The sequence below is a fragment of the Sciurus vulgaris genome (genome assembly GCF_902686455.1).
Source record: "Sciurus vulgaris genome assembly, chromosome: 3".
NCBI classification, from domain to species: Eukaryota; Metazoa; Chordata; class Mammalia; order Rodentia; family Sciuridae; genus Sciurus; species Sciurus vulgaris.
In genome coordinates this window covers 40,521,813-40,543,010 of record NC_136463.1, presented here as the reverse complement: position 1 = coordinate 40,543,010, position 21,198 = coordinate 40,521,813, and the positions used below count along the sequence as shown (strand labels likewise).

General features: G+C 36.4%; 1 protein-coding gene across 2 annotated transcripts in view; it reads right to left on the bottom strand.

The window, feature by feature from the left end:
* Positions 1-537: 537 nt before the first annotated feature.
* LOC306657889 (uncharacterized protein) overlaps positions 538-21,198 on the bottom strand; it is a 100,228-nt gene continuing 79,567 nt past the window's right edge. For both annotated transcript variants that reach the window (XR_013762910.1, XM_079134353.1), the window contains 2 exons: positions 20,844-20,961; positions 538-1,174 (listed from right to left, as the gene is read on the bottom strand). Coding sequence is in view for 1 of the 2 variants with exons in the window: in XM_079134353.1 (XP_078990479.1) it covers positions 1,158-1,174; positions 20,844-20,961 (135 nt within the window). In the remaining variant the exon portion in view is untranslated. The remainder of the gene's footprint in view (positions 1,175-20,843; positions 20,962-21,198) is intronic.

Here is a 21,198-nt window from a genome sequence, read left to right as displayed (position 1 = left end):
GCAAGCAGGAGAGGTGGTCTGGCTAATCAGACAGCTCCCCAGGGGCCTGAGTTTAGAGCTATGCTGTTCAATACACAGGGCAACTGCAATGCAAATAGGACAAGTGAAATATGCTAAGCGTGCAACACAGATTTTTGAAAACTTAGTATAAATATAAAATATTTCATTTGAAATTTATGCTAATTATATCTTGAAATTTATTAACGTGTTAGTGAAGCCAGAATTGGGGACAGGCAGTTAGTGTAGAAATAGGGGATCAGGTAAAATGGAGGAAATGGAGGCCATGAAAGCCATCTGCCTCTGGAAGTTGGAGACTGCCCCTGGGAGAATGGAATGTCAAAGACCTCTGGAGCCCATTGATTACCAAATCTACTTGTCCTTAAGGAGGACTACAAGCAGAGAGATGTTAATTAATGCCCCCTGGACCCCTACCTGCCTGAATCCTCCCTGTGGCCCTTCCCTCTGCCATCTGCTGCTCACCTTTTTTACTCTGTCACTGACAATTTCTGGGCCTAGTCACATAGTCAGGAAGGAGAGATAAAGCGGGTGGGGAACAAAAGAGACCCTTATCTATAAAAGATGTAGAGTGTGCTCACTTCTTGGGACTCTAGAAGATCAGCCATGACCCACTTCTCCCTCCCAGGAGAAGTCTGTTACTACCTTTAAATAAATCTGCTTAATATAAGCCTTGACGTGCTTCTCTAGTTGTTATACTTCAATACCTGAAGAAGCAAAATTCATCACCAGTAAACGGCGGTATCCTTAGATTTAATCAAAATGTTATCAACACCCATCCCATTGGGGCTGAGGATGAGCACTCTGCCTAGTATGTGAGACCCTGGGTTCAATCCCCAGTATGGCAAAAAAGAAAAGGAGAAAGAACAAAAATCATCTCAGTATTTTTACTTATTTTTAGTTCAGCTACCAGAAATTGCAAAATTGCTTCAACTTCTTGAATCATGTTCCAAATGGCAAGCACTGTTCTAGACTTCAGGGACAGTTTACCATTCAGTCACAGCAGCAGCATTCAGTGATGGAGGCATTAAGGTGCAGGATCAACCCAACGGGCACACCAGCTGTAGCATCCCAGCCACACACACCTGAGGTGCAGGCCTTACTGTGGCCGTTCTTCTCGTTCACTTGCCAAATATCACTGTCTAGTCTTGCATGTATTCTAAAAGCCACAAATGAGTCTGAGTCAGTTAAAGTAGTAACAGCTTTTCTGGATGAAAGTATCAGAATACTGACAGTAAATTATATGTCAAAAAATTAAATTTGCTTATGTCATAAATGGTCTGGTGAAAAGCAATCAGCACTGAGTACACAGCCTCAACAGAGTGCACAAGAACCTGGGCTCCTAACCTTCTGCCAGTAGCTAGCACAACTGAGATGTGCTATAAGTGGACCACATATCAGATTGCTAAACTGGGTATGAAAAAGTAATGTAAAATATTCAATTAATAATTTATACTGATTACACATTGAAATATTAACATAATGGATGTGTTAAGTTTAATAACATGTCTTATTAAAAGTCATCCCACTGGGGCTGGTGATGTGACTCCTTGGTAGAGTACTTTACCTCACATTTGTGAGGCCTTGGTTCTATCCTTGAAAGAATGGACATTTTTTTAAGCTGTTTTATATCAACTCCCTAAGGTCTCCCTCCCATTGTCTCAACTCCCTAAGGTCTCCCTCCCAGTAATGGGAACAAAGCCCCTAAAGCTGTTCCAAGAAACAGCCCCAAACAGAGAGTAAAAGAGTAAATTGAGCCAGATAGCTAGATAGTGCTCAAACAGTAGGATTACCAGAAACTATTGACCAGAATCTACGCCCTGTTGTAAAACATTGTGAAACATGTTGTATGTTATCAGCCAACTCAGACCCCCTTTGGAATTTCCTGGCAACTTTGTTCCCCTTTTTTTCCCCCTTTTTCTCCCTTTCATGTGCGACCCCTCCCAATGTGTGGTTTCTGCCTTTATAAACTTGTAAGATTTTCTGCTAGGGACTCGACTCCTCGGCTCCTGCGTGAGTCACGAGTTGGGTCCCAGTGCGCTGGAATAAACACCTCGTGCAGTTTGCATCAAGTGACGCCTCCTGCGGTTGATTGGGGTGGCCGTCGATCCGAGGGATAGAGTTGGGGTCTCCTCTTTGGGGGTCCTACATCCTCAGCACCATAAAGAAAGTGATAGCCTTGCACATATGCATTCATCCTTGGGACTGTGACCTCAAAGAAAGAAGATGGGGTTTCGCTCCTCCAGCATCCACTCATCACACTGCTCAAGGCAAAAAGCAGGTTCCTCTTTCCCAGATTCTTCCTAGCAGGTGTCACTTTGCACTTGTTGGCTAGAATTGGGTGAAATGGTCACCCCTTGATAGGAAGGCTGAGCACTTGTGAGTCTAGCAAAAAGTGAGGACCACTCAAAGTCAAATCAGTATTCTGCTGGTGAGGGAATAGCAGAGATTCCTTAACCATGTCTGCCAACCTTCCAAGAGAATCTTTCTTTCCATTGCTTAGTCTCAATCTCAACTGCAAGCAACCAAGAACCTACTTGACATTAAAGGGGACCAAAAGCCTCACATGGAGATTTGCATAGCAGTGCAGAGTCCAGAGCAGTATACATGAAGGTTATTAGAGAGCTGTTTCAACAGAGTGGTTGGTCAGGGAAATCAGAAATGATTTGCAGAGTCTGGATGTGGCTCAGTGCAGTGGTAGAGCATTTGACTAGCACCCATGAGGCCCTGGGTTCAATTCCCCACACCACAAACACACCTGCAAAAAAATCTAAAATTTAAAAAATGAGGCAAAAATTTAAAAAAGTGATTTGCAAACACAGATGGGAAAATGTAATCTATTGTTCAGGAGTTGGATAAGAAGTTGAGAGGCCTGGGTTGCAACTTAGTGGTAGAGTATTTGCCTAGTTAGCACAATGGCCTGGATTCATGCATGACATAGTACTACCACCAAAACAAGGTGGGGAGAATAAATTCAGTTAAAGAGAGCTTTGGGTCAAGGCATAACCTTCTTGTTTTAGTTCCAAATGTAGTATCTGCACAAAGGATGGAGGAAGCAGCAAGACAGAGGCCAACAATACGGGAAAGAAATGGGATATTATAAAACCCTTGAAATAGCTTGAAAAAGGTGGAGTGTGCAGATCAATAAGACCACCCCAGGCTTGGGTGTCACTCCCTGCTTCTACACAGGCCTTACATTCAGTCAGGTTCAACCCCAGAAGGTCTGGTTGAGGGTCTATACACTGTGCTGTGATTCTGACTCTGTGGCCTCTTGAGCACTCCCTTGTCTTCCTGGGTCTCATCTTTTTTTTCTAATGTTTTTACTTTTAATTTTTTAACTGACAAAATTAAAATGTATATATTTACATAATTAAGCATATTTATAGGTATCAATTTTCTTATTTGACCCAAACCAGAAATCTTTATAGTATCCTTTTAGGTTACTGATTCTGTAATTCTTAGTTTTCTATAATCACACCTTCTCTTCTTTACCTCAAAATACATTCCTTTCTTATTCTTAATTCCTACATAAACTCTGACCTTTTAACCTTAACTTAATCCATATAATTTTAAATATATTATTTTCTCTCCTACTTCACTATAAGATTTTGTGGGCAATAAGACAATATGTATTATTTAACTTATTATTAAATTTAAATTGAGGGTAAAATGTCTCTACTATATATTTTTGTATTATTTTATGTAGAAAGTAAATGCAATTACCCAGGAGGAGGAAAACCACCCCCCTGAAATTACACATAAATGACTTATCTATACTCCATATTTTTTTCAATGTTTAATCTCAGTAGCCTATACATACACTTATATAAAGACTAAAAAATATAAAGTGTAATTATAGGTAATGATTCTTTTCCATTTATCTATATTTTCTAAATTCCCTAAAATTACCATGTACAGTAGGTAAATATTAGGGACTGAACCCAGAAGAACTTTACCAAAGAGCTACATCCCAGTCTTTTTTCTTTTTTTTTTTTTTTCTTTTTTGAGATAAGTTCTCGAGTTGCTAAGGGCCTTGCAAAGTTGCTGAGGTTGTCTTCAAACTTCTTATCCTTCTGCCTTAGCCTACAAATTGCTGGCATTACAGGCATTTACCACACAATCCAGCTTTTTTAAAAAATATTTAAAAATTTTTATTAAGACATAGGAATTGTACAGGAAAATGTCGCATCATGTACAATCATATGTGATCCTAATTAGTATAAGTTATATTCCATATGTGTATGTCAAAAAACACTCTACTGTCATGTGTATCTAAAATTTTTAAAAGTGAAAAAAATGGCACCCCCCAAAATATAAATTAAATAAAATTAGTTAAAGTTGTGAAAGAGTAGAGATCCCTTCTAAATAAAAGGTAGAGACCCTCTGGTATAAAACAAATCTAGTTAAGATTGACCAAACCAAACTTGATACAAATAAAAACTTTGAGTTGTGCTGACTGTGGTAAATACAAGGACAGAAATACCCAAGGTAAAATAATGTGGTCATGATATAAGGTCATTGTGACCATTTCTGTGAAGCAACCCATCCCTCCAGAGGCCCCAGAAGCTGCAAGATTCTGATAGAATAGCTCCCCTGCCTAGCTCACCCAGCTAACCTGCCAGAAACAGCCTGAAATAGATAAACTAAAGCTTGCTGTTTGCATTCCTTGAAAAAAGACTCCTATTGTAAGTCTGCCAAGATTTATGTGGTTTTCACTTTAAAAATCAACTTGAAGTTGCTCGCTACTACTGCTCCTACTTACTTGGAGTGGTGGTCTTGGCCTGCTTCTTCTCTTTCCCCTAAATAAATATTTTTCTACTCTAGTCTCTGGTGGTCTCACTACCTATTGATAACTGAACCCTACAACAAAGTGATGGACTCTAAAACTAGAAGGGAAACCAACTTTAAAATTAGCAATTTAGTAGGACAAAAACTTCTGCTGTGGACCAAAGATATTAAGTGAGAAAAAAGAAGGACTAATTTAAAATGTACCCCTTCCAAAATGAAAGAAGTCTAAAAATGTGCCACACAGCCATTGTGTGACATGGGATTAGAATCAGTATTTATTAGACTTTATGTGTCAGATGGTATGCTGAACACCATGTGTTACACAATTTCATTCCTCCAAGCTGCTTATACTCACTAGAACATGTAGACTCCACACCAAGAAATCTTGAACTGAGAAAGCTTATATCAAAGCAAATATGCTGCAGAACAACTAAACTATTTCTTAGTATGTCTATATTTCTATGCCTTTCTGACCAACAGCTACAAATATTTTTGCTTTTGATTCCTTTTTACATATGAAAAAAATTTCATCTAAATTCTATTTTTAGCAATGGCATTTGCATGAATGTGAAAACAAAAATTTTCTAAGAAACTGAAACAAGTTACTCAGACAGGTAGATGTAGTATGTATAATTCTCTGATATTTATGGAGTTAGGTGATTATGAACAGTATTAGGAAGTTATTAAAGAATGTCCAAGGTTATTAGAGCATCAGAACCAACATTTCCACAAACTTTAAATCTGGCAAACTTTAACATAATAAACTGTACCAGAATTTAAAGTCGATTAAAAATCAAAAATCAAGAAATGTTTCATGTGGGAAATCCCAAATCCATGGATCCACTGCTAATCAATTTTCTTCAGCTTCTCCAAGAATCATGGAAAATATGAACAGGTATTTGACTTTGGCATTATCACCTAAGGAACTGTAGAAAATGTAAAGGTTGCTTTCTGCACAGAACCAGCTCCGAGACCCGGAGGCAGCGGCAAGCTCTGGCCCACAGGCAGCTTCAGGCACCAGGACAGGGCAGCCAGGGACTTCCCCAAGCAGCCCTCCTCCCTCTGACGGCAGGCGCCTTTCAAGGCTAGCTTCTCAGAGCAGACCGCCCAGTGAGAGCCTTTCTACACAGAGCCAGCCACAAGTCCCTGAGCCAGTGGAGAGCTCCAGCCGCAGGCAGCCTCTGGGACCAGGGCAAGGCAGCCAGAGACTTCTCCAGGCGGCCCTGCTCCCTCCAGCCGCAGGCTCTTTCCACAGGGTGATCTAAGATGGCAGACTAGAAGGTGACTGCATCTCCTGTCACTCCAGAACCCAGGATTCAAGAAAAGGAGGCACTGAGAGACTTGGACTAAAATAGAGGCATGGGGTGAGTCTCCCCAACAGGGTGAAGCTCGGCCTGAGTGGCAGGCCAGGATAGGGGCGGCTTCTCAGAGCAGGGCAGGGCAGCTAGAGTCTTCCCCAGGTAGCCCTGCTCCCTCTGGTGGTGGGCTCCTCCCACACTGCCAGCTTCTCAGAGCAGGTCCCCCAGTGAGAGCCTTTCTGCAGAGAACCAGCTCTGAGTCCCAGAGCCAGCAGTGAGCTCCTGACAGCAGGCAGATTCAGGGACCAGGACAGGGCAGCCAGGGACTTCCCCAAGCAACACTGCTCCCTCCGACGGCAGGCGCCTTTCACGGCCAGCTTCTCGGACCAGACCGCACAGTGAGAGCCTTTCTGCACAGAGCCAGCTCCAAGCCCTAGAAACAATAGAAGGCTAGGGGCAGCTTTCTTCAGAAGCACTGTATTATCAAGTTCCTCCAAGACTTCAGGTTACTGAAGGCTTGGAGGTGATATACTGGAAATCTACAGGGACAATATAAGCCAATAGAGGAAATCTACAATATCTCAGAGTCCCACTGACATCTGACCAATATGAGAAAAAAAGGGAAGAAAATGTCCCAAACAAACCTAGATACTATATCAGTAAAACCCAATAAAAGCACAGCAGAAGAAATGTCAGGAAGGGAGTTCAGAATGTTCATAATTAAAACAATCAGGGAAGCAAATGAGGAGATGAAAGAGCAAATGCAGGAATTGAAGGAGGAGATAAAAGAGCAAATGAGGGCATTAAATGCTCACACCAATCAACAGTTAAAAGAGCAAATACAGGAAGCAAGAGATCATTTCAATAAAGAGTTAGAGATACTGATAAAAAGAAACAGAAATCCTTGAAATGATGGAAACAATAAACCAAGTTAAAAACTCCATAGAAAGCATAACCAATAGGATAGAACACCTGGAAGACAGAACCTCAGACATTGAAGACAAAATATTTAATCTTGAAAACAAAGTTGACCAAACAGAGAAGATGGTAAGAAATCATGAACAGAATCTACAAGAATTATCGGATATCATGAAAAGGCCAAATTTAAGAATTATTGGGAATGAGGAAGGCTTAGAGAAACAAACCAAAGGAATGAACAATCTATTCAATGAAATAATATCAGAAAATTTCCCAAATCTGAAGAATGAAAAGGAAAACCAAGTACAAGAGGCTTATAGGACTCCAAATATACAAAATTACAATAGACCCACACCAAGGCACATTATTATGAAAATACCTAACATACAAAATAAAGACAGAATTTTAAAGGCTGCAAGAGAAAAGAATCAAATTACATTCAGAGGAAAACCAATAAGAATATCAGCAGATTTTTCAATCCAGACCCTAAAAGCTAGAAGGCCCTGGAACAACATTTACCAAGCCCTGAAAGAAAACAGATGCCAAGCAAGAATCTTATACCCAGCAAAACTTACATTCAGATATGATGATGAAATAAGATCCTTCCATGATAAACAAAAGCTAAAGGAATTTACAAAAAGAAAGCTGGCATTACAGAACATTCTAAGCCAAATATTCCATGAGGAACAGATGAAAACCAATGATGCAAATCAGCAACAGGAGGAACTAGCTTAAAGGAATAGCCAAATAAAGGAGAAACCAAATCATGTCAAAAAACAAAAATGAGTCAAATGGCTGGGAATACAAATCATATCACAATAATAAGCCTGAATGTTAATGGCCTGAACTCATCAATCAAAAGACATAGACTGGCAGATTGGATTAAAAAGAAAAATCCATCAATATGCTGCCTGCAAAAGACTCATCTCATAGAAAGAGATACCCATAGACTAAAGGTGAAAGGATGGGAAAAAACATACCATGCACATGGATGCAGCAAAAAAGCTGGAGTATCCATCCTCATTTCAGATAATGTGGACTTCAATCCAAAACTAGTCAGAAGGGATAAAGAAGGACATTACATACTGCTTAAGGGAAGCATAAATCAGCAAGACATAACAATCATAAACATCTATGCCCTGAATATTGGTTCATCCATGTACGTCAAACAAATCCTTCTCAATTCCAGAAATCAAATAGACCACAACACAATAATACTAGGCGATTTTAACACACCTCTCTAACCACTTGATAGATCCTCCAAACAAAAATTGAATAAAGAAACCATAGATCTAACTAAATCAATGAACAATTTAGATTTAAATGACACATATAGAATATACCATCCAACAAAGAACGAATACACTTTCTTCTCAGCAGCACATGATCCTTCTCTTAAATACACCATATTTTATGTCACAAAGGTCCTGTAAGCAAATACAAGAAGATAGAGATACTACCTTGTATTCTATCAGATCATAATGGATTGAAATTGGAAATAAATGACAGAATAAAAAATAGAAACTTCTCCAATACATGAAGATTAAATCATATGCTACTATATGATGAATGGATAACAGAAGACATCAGGAGGGAAATAAAAAAATTCTTAGGGTAAACAAGAACAAAGACACATCATATCAAAATCTCTGGGACACTATCAAAGCAGTATTTGAGGAAGTTTTATTTCATGGGGCACACTCAACAAAAGAAGTAGAAATCAACAAATAAATGACTTAACACTACAGCTCAAAGCCCTAGAAAAAGAAGAGCAGACCAACACCAAAAGTAGTAGAAGACAAGAAATAGTTAAAATCAGAGCTGAAATCAACAAAATTGAAAAAAAAGACAATATCGGAAAAATTAACAAAATAAATAGTTGTTTCTTTGAAAATGTAAACAAAATTGATAAACCCTTAGCCACACTAACAAAGAGAGAGAAAACTCAAATTACTAAAATTCAGAATGAACAAGGAAATATCACTACACACACAAGTGAAATACAAAACATAATTAGAAGCTATTTTGAAAATCTATACTCCAACAAAATAGAAAACCTTGAAGACATCAACAAGTTTCTAGAGACATATGAATTACCTAAACTGAACCAGAAGGACATACACAACTTAAATAAATCAATTTCAAGCAATGAAATAGAAGAGGTCATCAAAAGCCTACCAACAAAGAAAAGTCTGGGACCAGATGGGTTCCCAGCCAAGTTCTACAAAATCTTTAAAGAAGAGCTCATTCCAATACGCCTCAAAATATTCCATAAAACAGAAGAGGAGGGAACCCTCCCAAACTCATTCTGTGAAGCCAATATCACCCTGATACCTAAACCAGACAGAGACACATCAAGGAAAGAAAATTTCAGACCAATAACCTTATTGAACATTGATGCGAAAATTCTCAACAAAATTTTAGCAAATCGCATACAAAAATATATTTAAAAGATAGTGCACCACGATCAAGTGGGTTTTATCCCAGGGATGCAAGGTTGGTTCAACATCCGGGAATCAATAAATGTCATTCACCATATCAACAAACTAAAAGTTAAGAATCACATGATTATTTCGATAGATGCAGAAAAAGCATTTGATAAAATACAGCATCCCTTCATGCTCAAAACACTAGAAAAAATTGGGGTAGTGGTTATATTCCTTAACATTGTAAGGCCATCTACGCTAAGCCCAAGGCCAATATCATTCTAAATGGTGAAAAACTGAAAGCATTCCCCCTAAAAACTGGAACAAGACAGGGATGCCTTCTTTCACCACTTCTATTCAACATTGTCCTTGAAACTCTAGCCAGAGCAATTAGACAAACCAAAGAAATTAAAGGGATATGAATTGGAAAAGAAGAACTCAAACTATCCCTGTTCACTGATCACATGATTATATAATTAGAGGAACCTGGAAATTCCACCAGAAAACTTTTAGTACTCATAAGTGTGTTCAGTAAAGTAGCAGGTTACAAGATCAATGCTCATAAATCAAATGCATTTTTTATACATAAGTGATGAATCTTCAGAAAGAGAAATTAGGAAAACTACCCCATTCACAATACCATCGAAAAAAATAAAACACTTGGGAATCAGTCTCACAAAAGAGGTGAAAGAACTCTACAATGAGAACTACAGAAAACTAAAGAAAGAAATTAAAGAAAACCTTAGAAGATGGAAAGATCTCCCATGTTCTTGGATAGGCAGAATTAATATTGTCAAAATGGCCATACTACCTAAAGTGCTATACAGATTCAATGCAATTCCAATTAAAATCCCAATGACGTACCTTACAGAAATAGAGCAAGCAATTATGAAATTCATCTGGAAGAATAAAAAACCCAGAATAGCTAAAGCAATCCTCAGTAGAAAGAGCGAAGCAGCGGGTATCGCAATACCAGAACTTCAACTCTATTACAAAGCAATAGTACCAAAAACGGCATGGTATTGGTACCAAAATAGACAGGTAGATCAATGGTACAGAATAGAGGACATGGACACAAATCCAAATAAATACAATTTTCTCATACTAGACAAAGGGGCCAAAAATATGCAATGGAGAAAAGATAGCCTCTTCAACAAATGGTGCTGGGAAAACTGGAAAACCATATGCAACAGAATGAAATTAAACCCCTATCTCTCACCCTGCACAAAACTCAACTCAAAATGGATCAAGGACCTCGGAATCAGACCAGAGACCCTGCATCTTATAGAACAAAAAGTAGGTCCAAATCTTCAACTTGTTGGCTTAGGATCAGACTTCCTTAACAGGACTCCCATAGCACAAGAAATAAAAGCAAGAATCAATAACTGGATAGATTCAAACTAAAAAAGCTTCCTCTCAGCAAAGGAAACTATCAGTAATGTGAAGAGAGAGCCTGCAGAATGGAAGAATATCTTTGCCACTCATACTTCAGATAGAGCGCTAATTTCCAGAATCTATAAAGAACTCAAAAAACTCTACACCAAGAATACAAATAATCCAATCAACAAATGGGCTAAGGAAATGAAGACACTTCACAGAAGAAGATGTACAACAATCAACAAATATATGAAAAAATGTTCAACATCTTTAGTAATAAGGGAAATGCAAATCAAAACTACACAAAGATTCCATCTCACCCCAATTAGAATAGTGATTATCAAGAACACAAGCAACAATAGGTGTTGACAAGGATGTGGGGAAAAAGGTACACTCATACATTGCTGGTGGGGTTGCAAATTAGTGCAGCCACTCTGGAAAGCAGTGTGGAGATTCCTCAGAAAGCTTGGAATGGAACCACCATTTGACCCAGCTATCCCACTCCTTGGCCCATACCCAAAGGACTTAAAATCAGCATACTACAGAGATATAGCCACATCAGTGTTCATTGCTGCTCAATTCACCATAGCCAGATTGTGGAACCAACCTAGATGTCCTTCAATTGATGAATGCATAACGAAACTGTGGCATATATTTGCTCAGGCAGGGTCCTTTAAGGTCTCTGTAAGATGGTCTTCTGACATCTTATTTGCAACTCTTTAACTAAAATCAGTAGGTTCCCTTACCATGATAATCCACAGAGGTTTTACTTAAACGGCACTGAAATATTTTGGGGTAGAAAAATCAGTCAAGCAGATTTTAAGATACTCTATGAAAATCCCAGTCAGTAGAGACAACCATTCATAAATCAGTCATCTTGGCATAATGTGAACCCTTGTGAGAGTCAACCCTGGTGCAAGGCTTTCTCAACATTGCAACATCTTGTCCTTTATGCAGTATAAACAGCTGGTGAGATATAAACAGCTTTTTTTTCTTAAAGTCTGATAACATTTATTATGAAATGCTCAGAAAAATACTTCTTCCTCCAATTTCAATTTAGCATGCTCAAATAAAATTTAGATCTTAGTAGATATAAAAAAAAAAGAAAATGTAAAGGTTAATTAGGGTCCATCTATAAATGTTAAGGGGAGAGCAAATAAAGAGGCAAGCACACAGGATGGTGAATAGCAAGAAGTGGCTCCTGTGGGAAAGCCAGTCCAGGTTTATTATCTATTTCAAGATCATATCAAGTTACATTAGGAACATAGTGCTTTGCACATGTGCAGAACATATGACTTGCTAGATTCTCAGAGTCTACTAGTACCAAATGTTTTTATAATAAGATAATGTCTCCAGGCCTCAAGGACAGAGGAACTGTAGAGTATTTCGAAGCCATTCAAACAGCAGGTCTTTATTGTCCTAGGAGTTTGCTTAACTCAAAGGACTTTCACTCCTCCGTATGTTGCCTGGCCTGAAATCTCTACAGGAAAATATATGGAAACAATAATGGTAAGAATGTCCTAGTACTGCACTACCTCCAGTCTTATGGATACGTATTTCCTAATTCTAAAGTCTACCTTTCTCACCTCTCATGCTCAACAGGTCACACAAGAACATGATTACATCTAAAACTTCAATTCCTAACATTAATTGTACATATTAGAAGCATCAGAATATACAATATTTTCTGAAAACGAAAAGATATGTCATTAACATTAACAATCTAACAGGTACTATCTGCTCTAACCTATTGTATCACTTTATATTTTCTTGGTAGGTCTAAGGGTCAAAATGTTTATAAATTGAAGAAAAAAGTCTGTTCAACATGGCAAATTAGCTTTCATGTAAAGTGAACTCACGTGAAAAAAAGTGAACAAATTCTTTATTTGCTGCTTATTTTCAACATATTTGAAAATGTAAACCAAATGGAGAACTTACAGAATTATATTTGAAACAAATCAATTACAAAATAAAGATAGAGACCAAGAATGTGGCCTAGTAATAAAGAGCATGATTACCAAGCTCAAGGCCCTGGCAACCCCCAGCACCAAAAAAAGAAATAACACTAATAAGAGTTGCCATAAGGACAGAATTTTCAAAATCCAAGAGACACACCATTTGAGTCTTTAATATAAAGACACATGTAATAATGTGATTTTTAATATAAATCACATGTAATAATGCTCTAGCATCAGACCATATTCACCCAAATAAGCCTAGGTAAAAGGATAAAACATTTTAAAATTAGGTATAAATTGTTTTTTTCTTTTAAATATGCTTAAGTAAGTTTTCAGGTAGAACTCTAGCACTGGAATTTTCATCTTGGGTTCATGGGTAGAGGGAATCAAAGTCCGCAGAAATGGACTGCAAAATGTCCATATGAGAACCACAGATTTCATTAGCTTCCAAGGTGTCTATGACTTCTAAAAGGAGAAACTACTTTAAACTATTTGCTATTCAAAATTTGTTATAGCATCAGTCCCACCGTAAAGGCTATTTTATTTCAGAGTCCAGAGTTAAACCTAGGCTCCGCAAAAATCACTATTTTTGGTACCAGGGATTGAACTCAGGGGCAATCAACCACTGAGCCACATCCCCAGCTCTGTTTTTGTATTTTATTTAGATAGGGTCTTTCTGAGTTGCTTAGCACCTCACCTTTGCTGAGGCTGGCTTTGAACTCTCAATCCTCCTGTCTCAGGCTCCAGAGCCACTGGGATTACAGGTGAACCGCTAGAATTACAGGCATATGCCACAGTTAATTACAAACATATGCCTGCTTGTAAAATCACTTTTAAACCAGCATCAAAAGAAGTTTTATTAAAAAAACAAAACCCTCAGTGATTATAATAATCAAATGAATTTTTCTTGCAACCTGATTTTCTAGGATACAACTGATTTCTTAGATCAAGAAATTCATTCAAAATGATCGGAAAGTACAAAGTTTTATGGCACAGATATATAAAAAATATAAATGGAAAAATGCCAAAAAATGGGGAAAAAAATACCAAAAAGAGCTAAAAATCATTCTTTTCCCTCTGTTAATCATCACAACTTCAACAGTTCAAATTATTTCATGAATAGGAAAAGAATTTTCTTTAGAACTGAGACTATTTCCTTTATAATTTAATTTATCCTACATTTTCCATATATAACCTGATGTATTTTCATCAACCAAGATGTAAAAATTTCACTACATTTTTGTAAATCAAGTTCTCCTCACCTTCGTTTTCTTCCTTCTTTTGTCCTTTTCCAGCGCCGGGATCAATCCTAGGACCTCACACAGGCTAGGAAAGTGCTCTATCAATGAACTACAAACCTAAAATAATTTGTAAAGAAATTTTATTTCTGTGAGGCCAGCAAAACAAAACCAGTAAAAGACATCACAATCTAAAAAATCACATACCAACCTCTTATAAAGAGGCAAAAGTCCTCTACAAAATACTAGTGAACCAAATCTAGAAATATGGAAAAAACATTGTATATCATGACCAAATGGAACTTAGCCCAGAAACAAAAGGGTGCTTTCAACATGTGAAAATCTCTCAGTGCAAAACAATACTATAAAGGATCAAAAACACACAATCATCTCAGAGATGTATAAAAGCACCTAACAAAATTCAACATGTCTTCAGGGATAAAAAGTAAATTCTTGGGTATGGTGGCACATGCCTGCAATCCCACAGAATCAGGAGGCTGAGGCATGAGGATCATAATTTTGAGGCCAGTCTCAGTAATTTGGTGAACTCCTAAGGTACTTTGCAAGGAAGACCTTGTCTCAAAAAATAAAATAATTGAGGATGTGGCTCAGTGGTTAAGTGCCCATGAATTCAATCCCCAGTTCCAAGAAAAGTAAATAAATGAGTCATTAAATAAACTATGATCAGAAGGAAATTTCACAACCTCATAAAGGGCATCATTGAAAAATTCACATCTAGAATATAACTTAAAGGTGAAAGAATAAATGTTTTCTCCCTAAACTTCTTAAAAAAGACATGTGTTCTCATCACTCCTATCTGACGTTGTACTGGGGTCCCTAACCAAGCAATTAAGCCAAAAAGATGGAGGGAAAAAACAGCCAATGATAAAGATTTGAAAGGAAGGAAAACTATCTATTTATAGATGTGATTTTTTATTTGTACTTTCTAGGTATACATGACAGTGTATTTTGACATACTTCACATACATACAATTCAGAATCCATTATTGTGGTTGTATATGATGTGGAGTTATTGTGGTTGTGATTTTATATGTAAGGGTATGATAAAAATGTCCAATTAATTGTGTGGTCATTTCTTCTCCCCTTCCCCATCCCTTTCCTTCATTCCTCTTTGCTTATTCCATTGAACCTCTAATATTCCACTCCCTTGTTGAGTGTTAGCATACACTTATCAGAACATTCTGCCTTTGTTTTGGGGGGGGGGATTGACTTATTTCACTTAGCAAGATAGTCTCCAGTTCCATCCATTTAATGGCAAATGCCATAATTTCATTTTTTTATGTCTTAGTAATTCCATTCTGGGTATATACCACTTTTTCTTTATCCATTCATCTGTTGTAGGGCACCTACTTTGGTTCCATATCTTGGCTATTTTGAATTGAGCTGTTATAAATATTGAAGTGACTGCATCACTATCATATGCTGATTTTAAGTCCTTTGGTTATAAACTGAGGAGTTGGATAACAGTCAAATTGTGGTTTCATTCCAAGTTTTCTAAGGAATCTCCATACTACTTTCCAGAGCAGTTTCACCAGCAATCTATAAGTGAACCTTTTTCTCCACATCCTTGCCAACATTTATTCAATCAATGAATGATACTATCCCATTCACTATAGCCTTAAAAAATAAAATATTTGGGAATCAATCTAACAAAAGATGAAAGTTCTCTACAAGGAAAACTACAGAGCACTAAAGCAAGAAATTGAAAATCTTAGAAGATAGAATGATCTCACATGTTCTTGGACAGGCAGAATTATTTTTAAAATGGCCATACTACCAAAAGTGCTATACAGATTCAAAGCAATTCCAATTAAAATTCCAATGATGTACTTCACAGACATAGAGCAAGCAATCATAAAATTCATTTGGAAAAATAGGTCCAGAATAGCCAAAGCAATCATTAGGAAGAAAAGTGATACATGAGGCATCCCAATAGCAGACCTAAATTATACTACAGAACTATACAACAAAAATGGCATGATATTGGCACAAAAACAGACATGAAAATCAATGAAACAGAACAGAAAACACAGTCATACCAACAGTCATATCATACTAGACAAGCAACATAAAAACACATTGGAGAAAAAATAGTCTCTTCAACAAATAGTGGTGCGAAAACTAGAAATCCATATGTAGAATGAAATTGAACCTCTATCTCTCACCATGCACAAATTCAAAGTAGATCAAAGACCTACGAATTAGACCAGAGGTTGCCTACTAGAAGAAAAAGTAGGCCAAACTCTCCACCATGTTGGCTTAGGAATCAACTTCCTCAATAAGAATCCTAAAGCACAAGAAGTAAAATCAAGAATCAATAAATGGGACCAGTATCAAACTGAAAAGGTTCACAACAAAGGAAACAAAGAATGTGAGTGGAGAGAGTATAGAATGGGAGAAAACCTTCACCACCAGCACCTCAAATAGAGCATTAATCTCCAGGATATGCAAGAACTCATAAAACTTAACACTCACACATACACGTACACACACAATAACCCTATCAATAAATGGACTAAGGAACTGAACAGGCACTTCACAGAAGAAATAAAAATGGTCAAAAAATATAGGAAAAATGTTCAACATTTTTGTAGAGAAATACAAATCAAAACTACACTTAGATTCCATCTCGCCCCAGTCAGAATGGTAATTATCAAGAATACAAGTAAAAATAGATACGATTTTACAAATAGAAAATGCTAGGGTTGGTGATGTACATCACTTGTCTAGTACATACAAGGTCCTGGGTTTGACAGAGAGGGAGGAAGAGAAGGAAGGGAAGAAGAGAAAGATCCTAATGGATCCAGCAAAAAAAAAAAAAAAAAAAATTAGAATTTTGAATTTTAGTTCAGCAAAGCTACAGGATGTAAGATCAATGTACAAAAAAATTTCTATATGGTAGAATGAATGAATTGAAAACAAAATTAGAAAGAAAAAAATTCATTTTGAATAGCATCAAAACTATAGTGCTTAGGAATAAACTAACAGCAGGCCAAATTTTATACTCCAAACATACTAAAACAATGTTGAAAGATACTGGAAAGACATAAATGTATATGGATTGAAAATCTTAATAAATACTGTTTAAGATGACAATAGTCCCAAACTAACTTACAGATTCAAAGTAATGCCTCTCAGAACTCTACTATGTATGAGTTGATTCTAAAATGCACATGGAAATGCAAAGAACCCACCTTTCAATAAAATACAAAACAAAATATTGAAAAGAAGAGAGATGGAGAACTCATGCTAAATTCTATACTTACATAGTCAAGACTACATGGTACTAGTGTAAGAATAGACACTTGGAGATGGAATAGAACTCAAAATTCATAAGCTTTGTTTTGTTTTGTTTTGTTTTTTGGTAGTAGGAATTGAATCCAGGACCTTGCCCATATTATGTAAGTGCTCTGCCACTAAGTTATATCCCTAGCCCTATTTCATTTTTTTGAGCCAGGATTTCACTAAACTGGATGCCTTCAAATTTGTGATCCTCCTACTTTAGCCTCCCAAATTACCATGATTTCATGTATGTGCCACTATACTCAGCCTCAAATTGTTTTGACTTGAGTGCCAAAGCCATTCTATGGAGGGTGGGGGCTAAAACAGCCTTTTCAACAAAAGGTGTAAATAGGACAACTGGATAGTCACAAGCAAAAGAATAAAGTTAGACTACTTCCTCATACCATATACAAAAATTAACTCAAAATGGATCAAAGACCTAAACATAAAACTATAAAACTCTTGTGGGAAAACATAGGTGTTTTATCTTCATGACCTTAGATTAGTCAATGGTTTCTTAGATGACACCAAAATCACATGCAACATTAAGAAAAAATGGACATCAATATTAAAAACCTGTGAGTTTTTAGCGTTAAAAACACTATTAAGAAGGTAGAAAAATAGTATAAAGACAGTAAAATGGGAGAAAAATTTTGTAAAGAAGATGTCTGATAAAGCACTTGTGTATAGAATATATTAACTACAACTTGATAACAAAAATAATTTAAAATAAGCAGAGGTCTGAATAACTCGTTCTCCAAACACATAAGAAAGTGCTTGAAATTGTTAGCTATTAGGAAAATGCAAATTAAAATCACAGTAAGATACCAATGAATAGCCACTAGATGGTTATAATTAAAGACAGATAACAATGGATGCCTTATTGTTGTTGATAGGAATATAAAATGGTTGTCACTTTGCAAAATAATCCTGTAAATGTTAAAGTTACTATCCAACCATACTTCTAATTATATACCCAAGACAACATAAAACATGTCCACACAGAATCTTGTACATGAGTACTAATAACATTTTTTGTAATGGCCCCAAATTGCAAATAACCCAAATATTCAACTGATGAATATATAAGATTTAAAAAGATTTCATGCAATGAAATATCTGGCAAAAAAATAAATGAAGTCCTGATACATGCTACAACATGAATGAATCTGGAACACTATCACAATATAAGAAGAATCTCAAGAGATAAGCTACAGGATTCCATTCACATGAAATGTCTAAAATACGCCGAGCCATTCAAACAAAAAGTAGCCCAATGGCTGCCTGGAGGTGCAGAGCCTAGAGTGCAATGCAGAATGACTGATAATAGAAACAGGTTTATGAGGCAATGGAAATGTTTGAAAATTGATTCTAATGATGGCACAACCATGTGAGCATAAAGAAACACTGAATGTGTACTTTCAATGGTGAATTGTGTAATTAATAAATTGTATCTCAATGAAGTTGTTTTTAAATTATCTTAGTATTTATTTTATTTTCTGTTAAAAACCTCACTTTTTCTTACCCCTAATTTATCATATTCTTAAGCAAATAGTAGGTTCCAAAACAGTTTACAGATTCTCATTTGCAATTGCTATTGGAAAAAAGCATGTGGAAAACAAAACCATAATATATCAAAATTTATATATCTATATGTATGTATAAATTGTTTTTATATAAATGTTATACAGGCTGATTCATTTTAAGTTTTCTGACAAACAATCCATTATCAGAAAAATGATGTTGTCTAATAAAGGACCCTTTCCTTGCTGTGTAGTCCATTCCTGTTATGCACCTTGCCTATCACAATGATGATGACAGGAGAGTATATATACCAGACAATGTGGATTGAAACTCTAATAGGCCAGGAATAGTGGTCCAGGCCTGTTTTCCCAACTACTTGCAGGCTAAGGCAGGAGAATTGCAAATTTGAGGCTAGCCTGAGCAACTTAGTGAAGGCCTGTCTCAAAATTAAAGGAAAATTTTAAAGGTCTGGGGATGGAACTCAGTGGCAAAGCACCCTTGTTGGTATCCACAATACCACTTTAACAAAAAGGAGGAAATAAGGGGGAAAATAACACTAGCAGAGAACAGAAATTTTCTAGCTAGATGCACAAAAATACTTGTAGAGGTTGTTCCTTACTACTGGGGAGAAAGGGCAAGGAGAAAGTTATGTTAATGAGAGGAGTAAAGGTAGTTTTGTTTTTATTAGTCCTTCTGTTAATTTTGGTTTGTTTTATTTTAAACCATAACTGTATGCTATGGGTATAAAATATTTTATCTCTTACATTATAATTTTTTTATTTGACTTACGAATTATTTATAAAAGAGTTTTTCTAAACATATGATAGGGACAGTCTGGCTATCGATTTAATTATAGTCTGTTGCCAAATGATCTGTACAATGTTTTCTCTATTGTACTTGAAGCTTGCCTTATGGAATGGGGTCTACTTTTGTTCACCTTCCAAGTATCCTTGAATATATGTATTTCTTAACTCCTGGGGGTAGATTCCTATACATATCCTTTATACCAATTCCTTGTGTAGTTCAAATCTTCTATAGTCTGAGTAAGCTTACATCTGCTTAGTCTTGAAAGCTTTCAGACAGATATGATTATCTCCAAATAAAACTATACTTCTGTTTATTTCTTATTGTCTTGTCTGTTTTTGTTTCATATGTTCTGGACTATGTTACTCAATACAGTTCAGGCTTGGTATATTTCCCAGAATTGTTCCTTGTGTCATTATACACTAGTCTCTCTGATGCCTTTTTTTTTTTTTTTTTTGCCCAATATTAACATTACACAACTTTGTTTCATTTGATATCCCCTAAATTTAGTAAAGTGAGGAAAAATAAATAGTAACTCACATCTATTTCTCACCAACCTGTGAGATACAAGCTGAAGTAAAATCAAGCAGCCTGCCCTGCAGGGTCCACACACTCAACTCACAATCTGGAAAAGCTGCAGGGAAAGATGGGAGCTGGAGAACTCATAAAACAGAGGTCAACACAGTGAGCCAGCAGAGATCAGAGATCCTTCTGCAAATTTCTGTGGCTGGCCTAATCTAAAACTAGTAATTTTGAGAAAAGTAGTTCCAACTCAGTTATTCTGACATAATACAAAGCCAACCAACCTATATGGATGTCTTCTTCGATCTCTTTCATTTAATACTTTCTGTGTAATTGTTTTAGGACTATCTCTTGTAAATGGAAAACAGTTGGATTTTTCTTTTACCAAGACTGTATTCTAACATGCTTAATCCACCTACATTGAGATAAATGCCTTTCATTATTTTTTTAAAAAAAATTTAGACAAGTTCCACCATAAAAAATAAAAAATTTAAGTATATTTGATTTTAGATTTTAAACAGCATATACATGTACCAAAACATTACACAGTACCCCGTAAATAGGCACAGTTTTTACATTTTTATATACCACTTGAAAATAAACTGAAATTGAAAAACTGAAATTATTACCAAAAAATGTATGCATGTATTTCTGAAGTCTTTTATAGTCTACCTTGAAACTCAACACTTCTCCAGCAGAGGCAGCCAATGTGTATTTCATAGGTATCAAATGAGGATGAATCAGTGAACAAGAACCATTTCCCATATTCAGTGAGAAAAAAATGAAGCAGCTGAAATTTATAACAAGGCAGTCTTTAAAAAAGCTTAAACAAACATTCCCACTATGAAGAACTATGTTTCTAGAAAGATATGACAACTATTAAATTATGAGACAATATTTAAAATGATAAGCATGTAACTTTTACCCACCTTCATTTTTTCAGAATTTACTGAACTCATTACATGCCCAACCCTGGACATAAATTGCAGAAAACATGATCCCCAATCTGACAGAGCTTATCAACTAT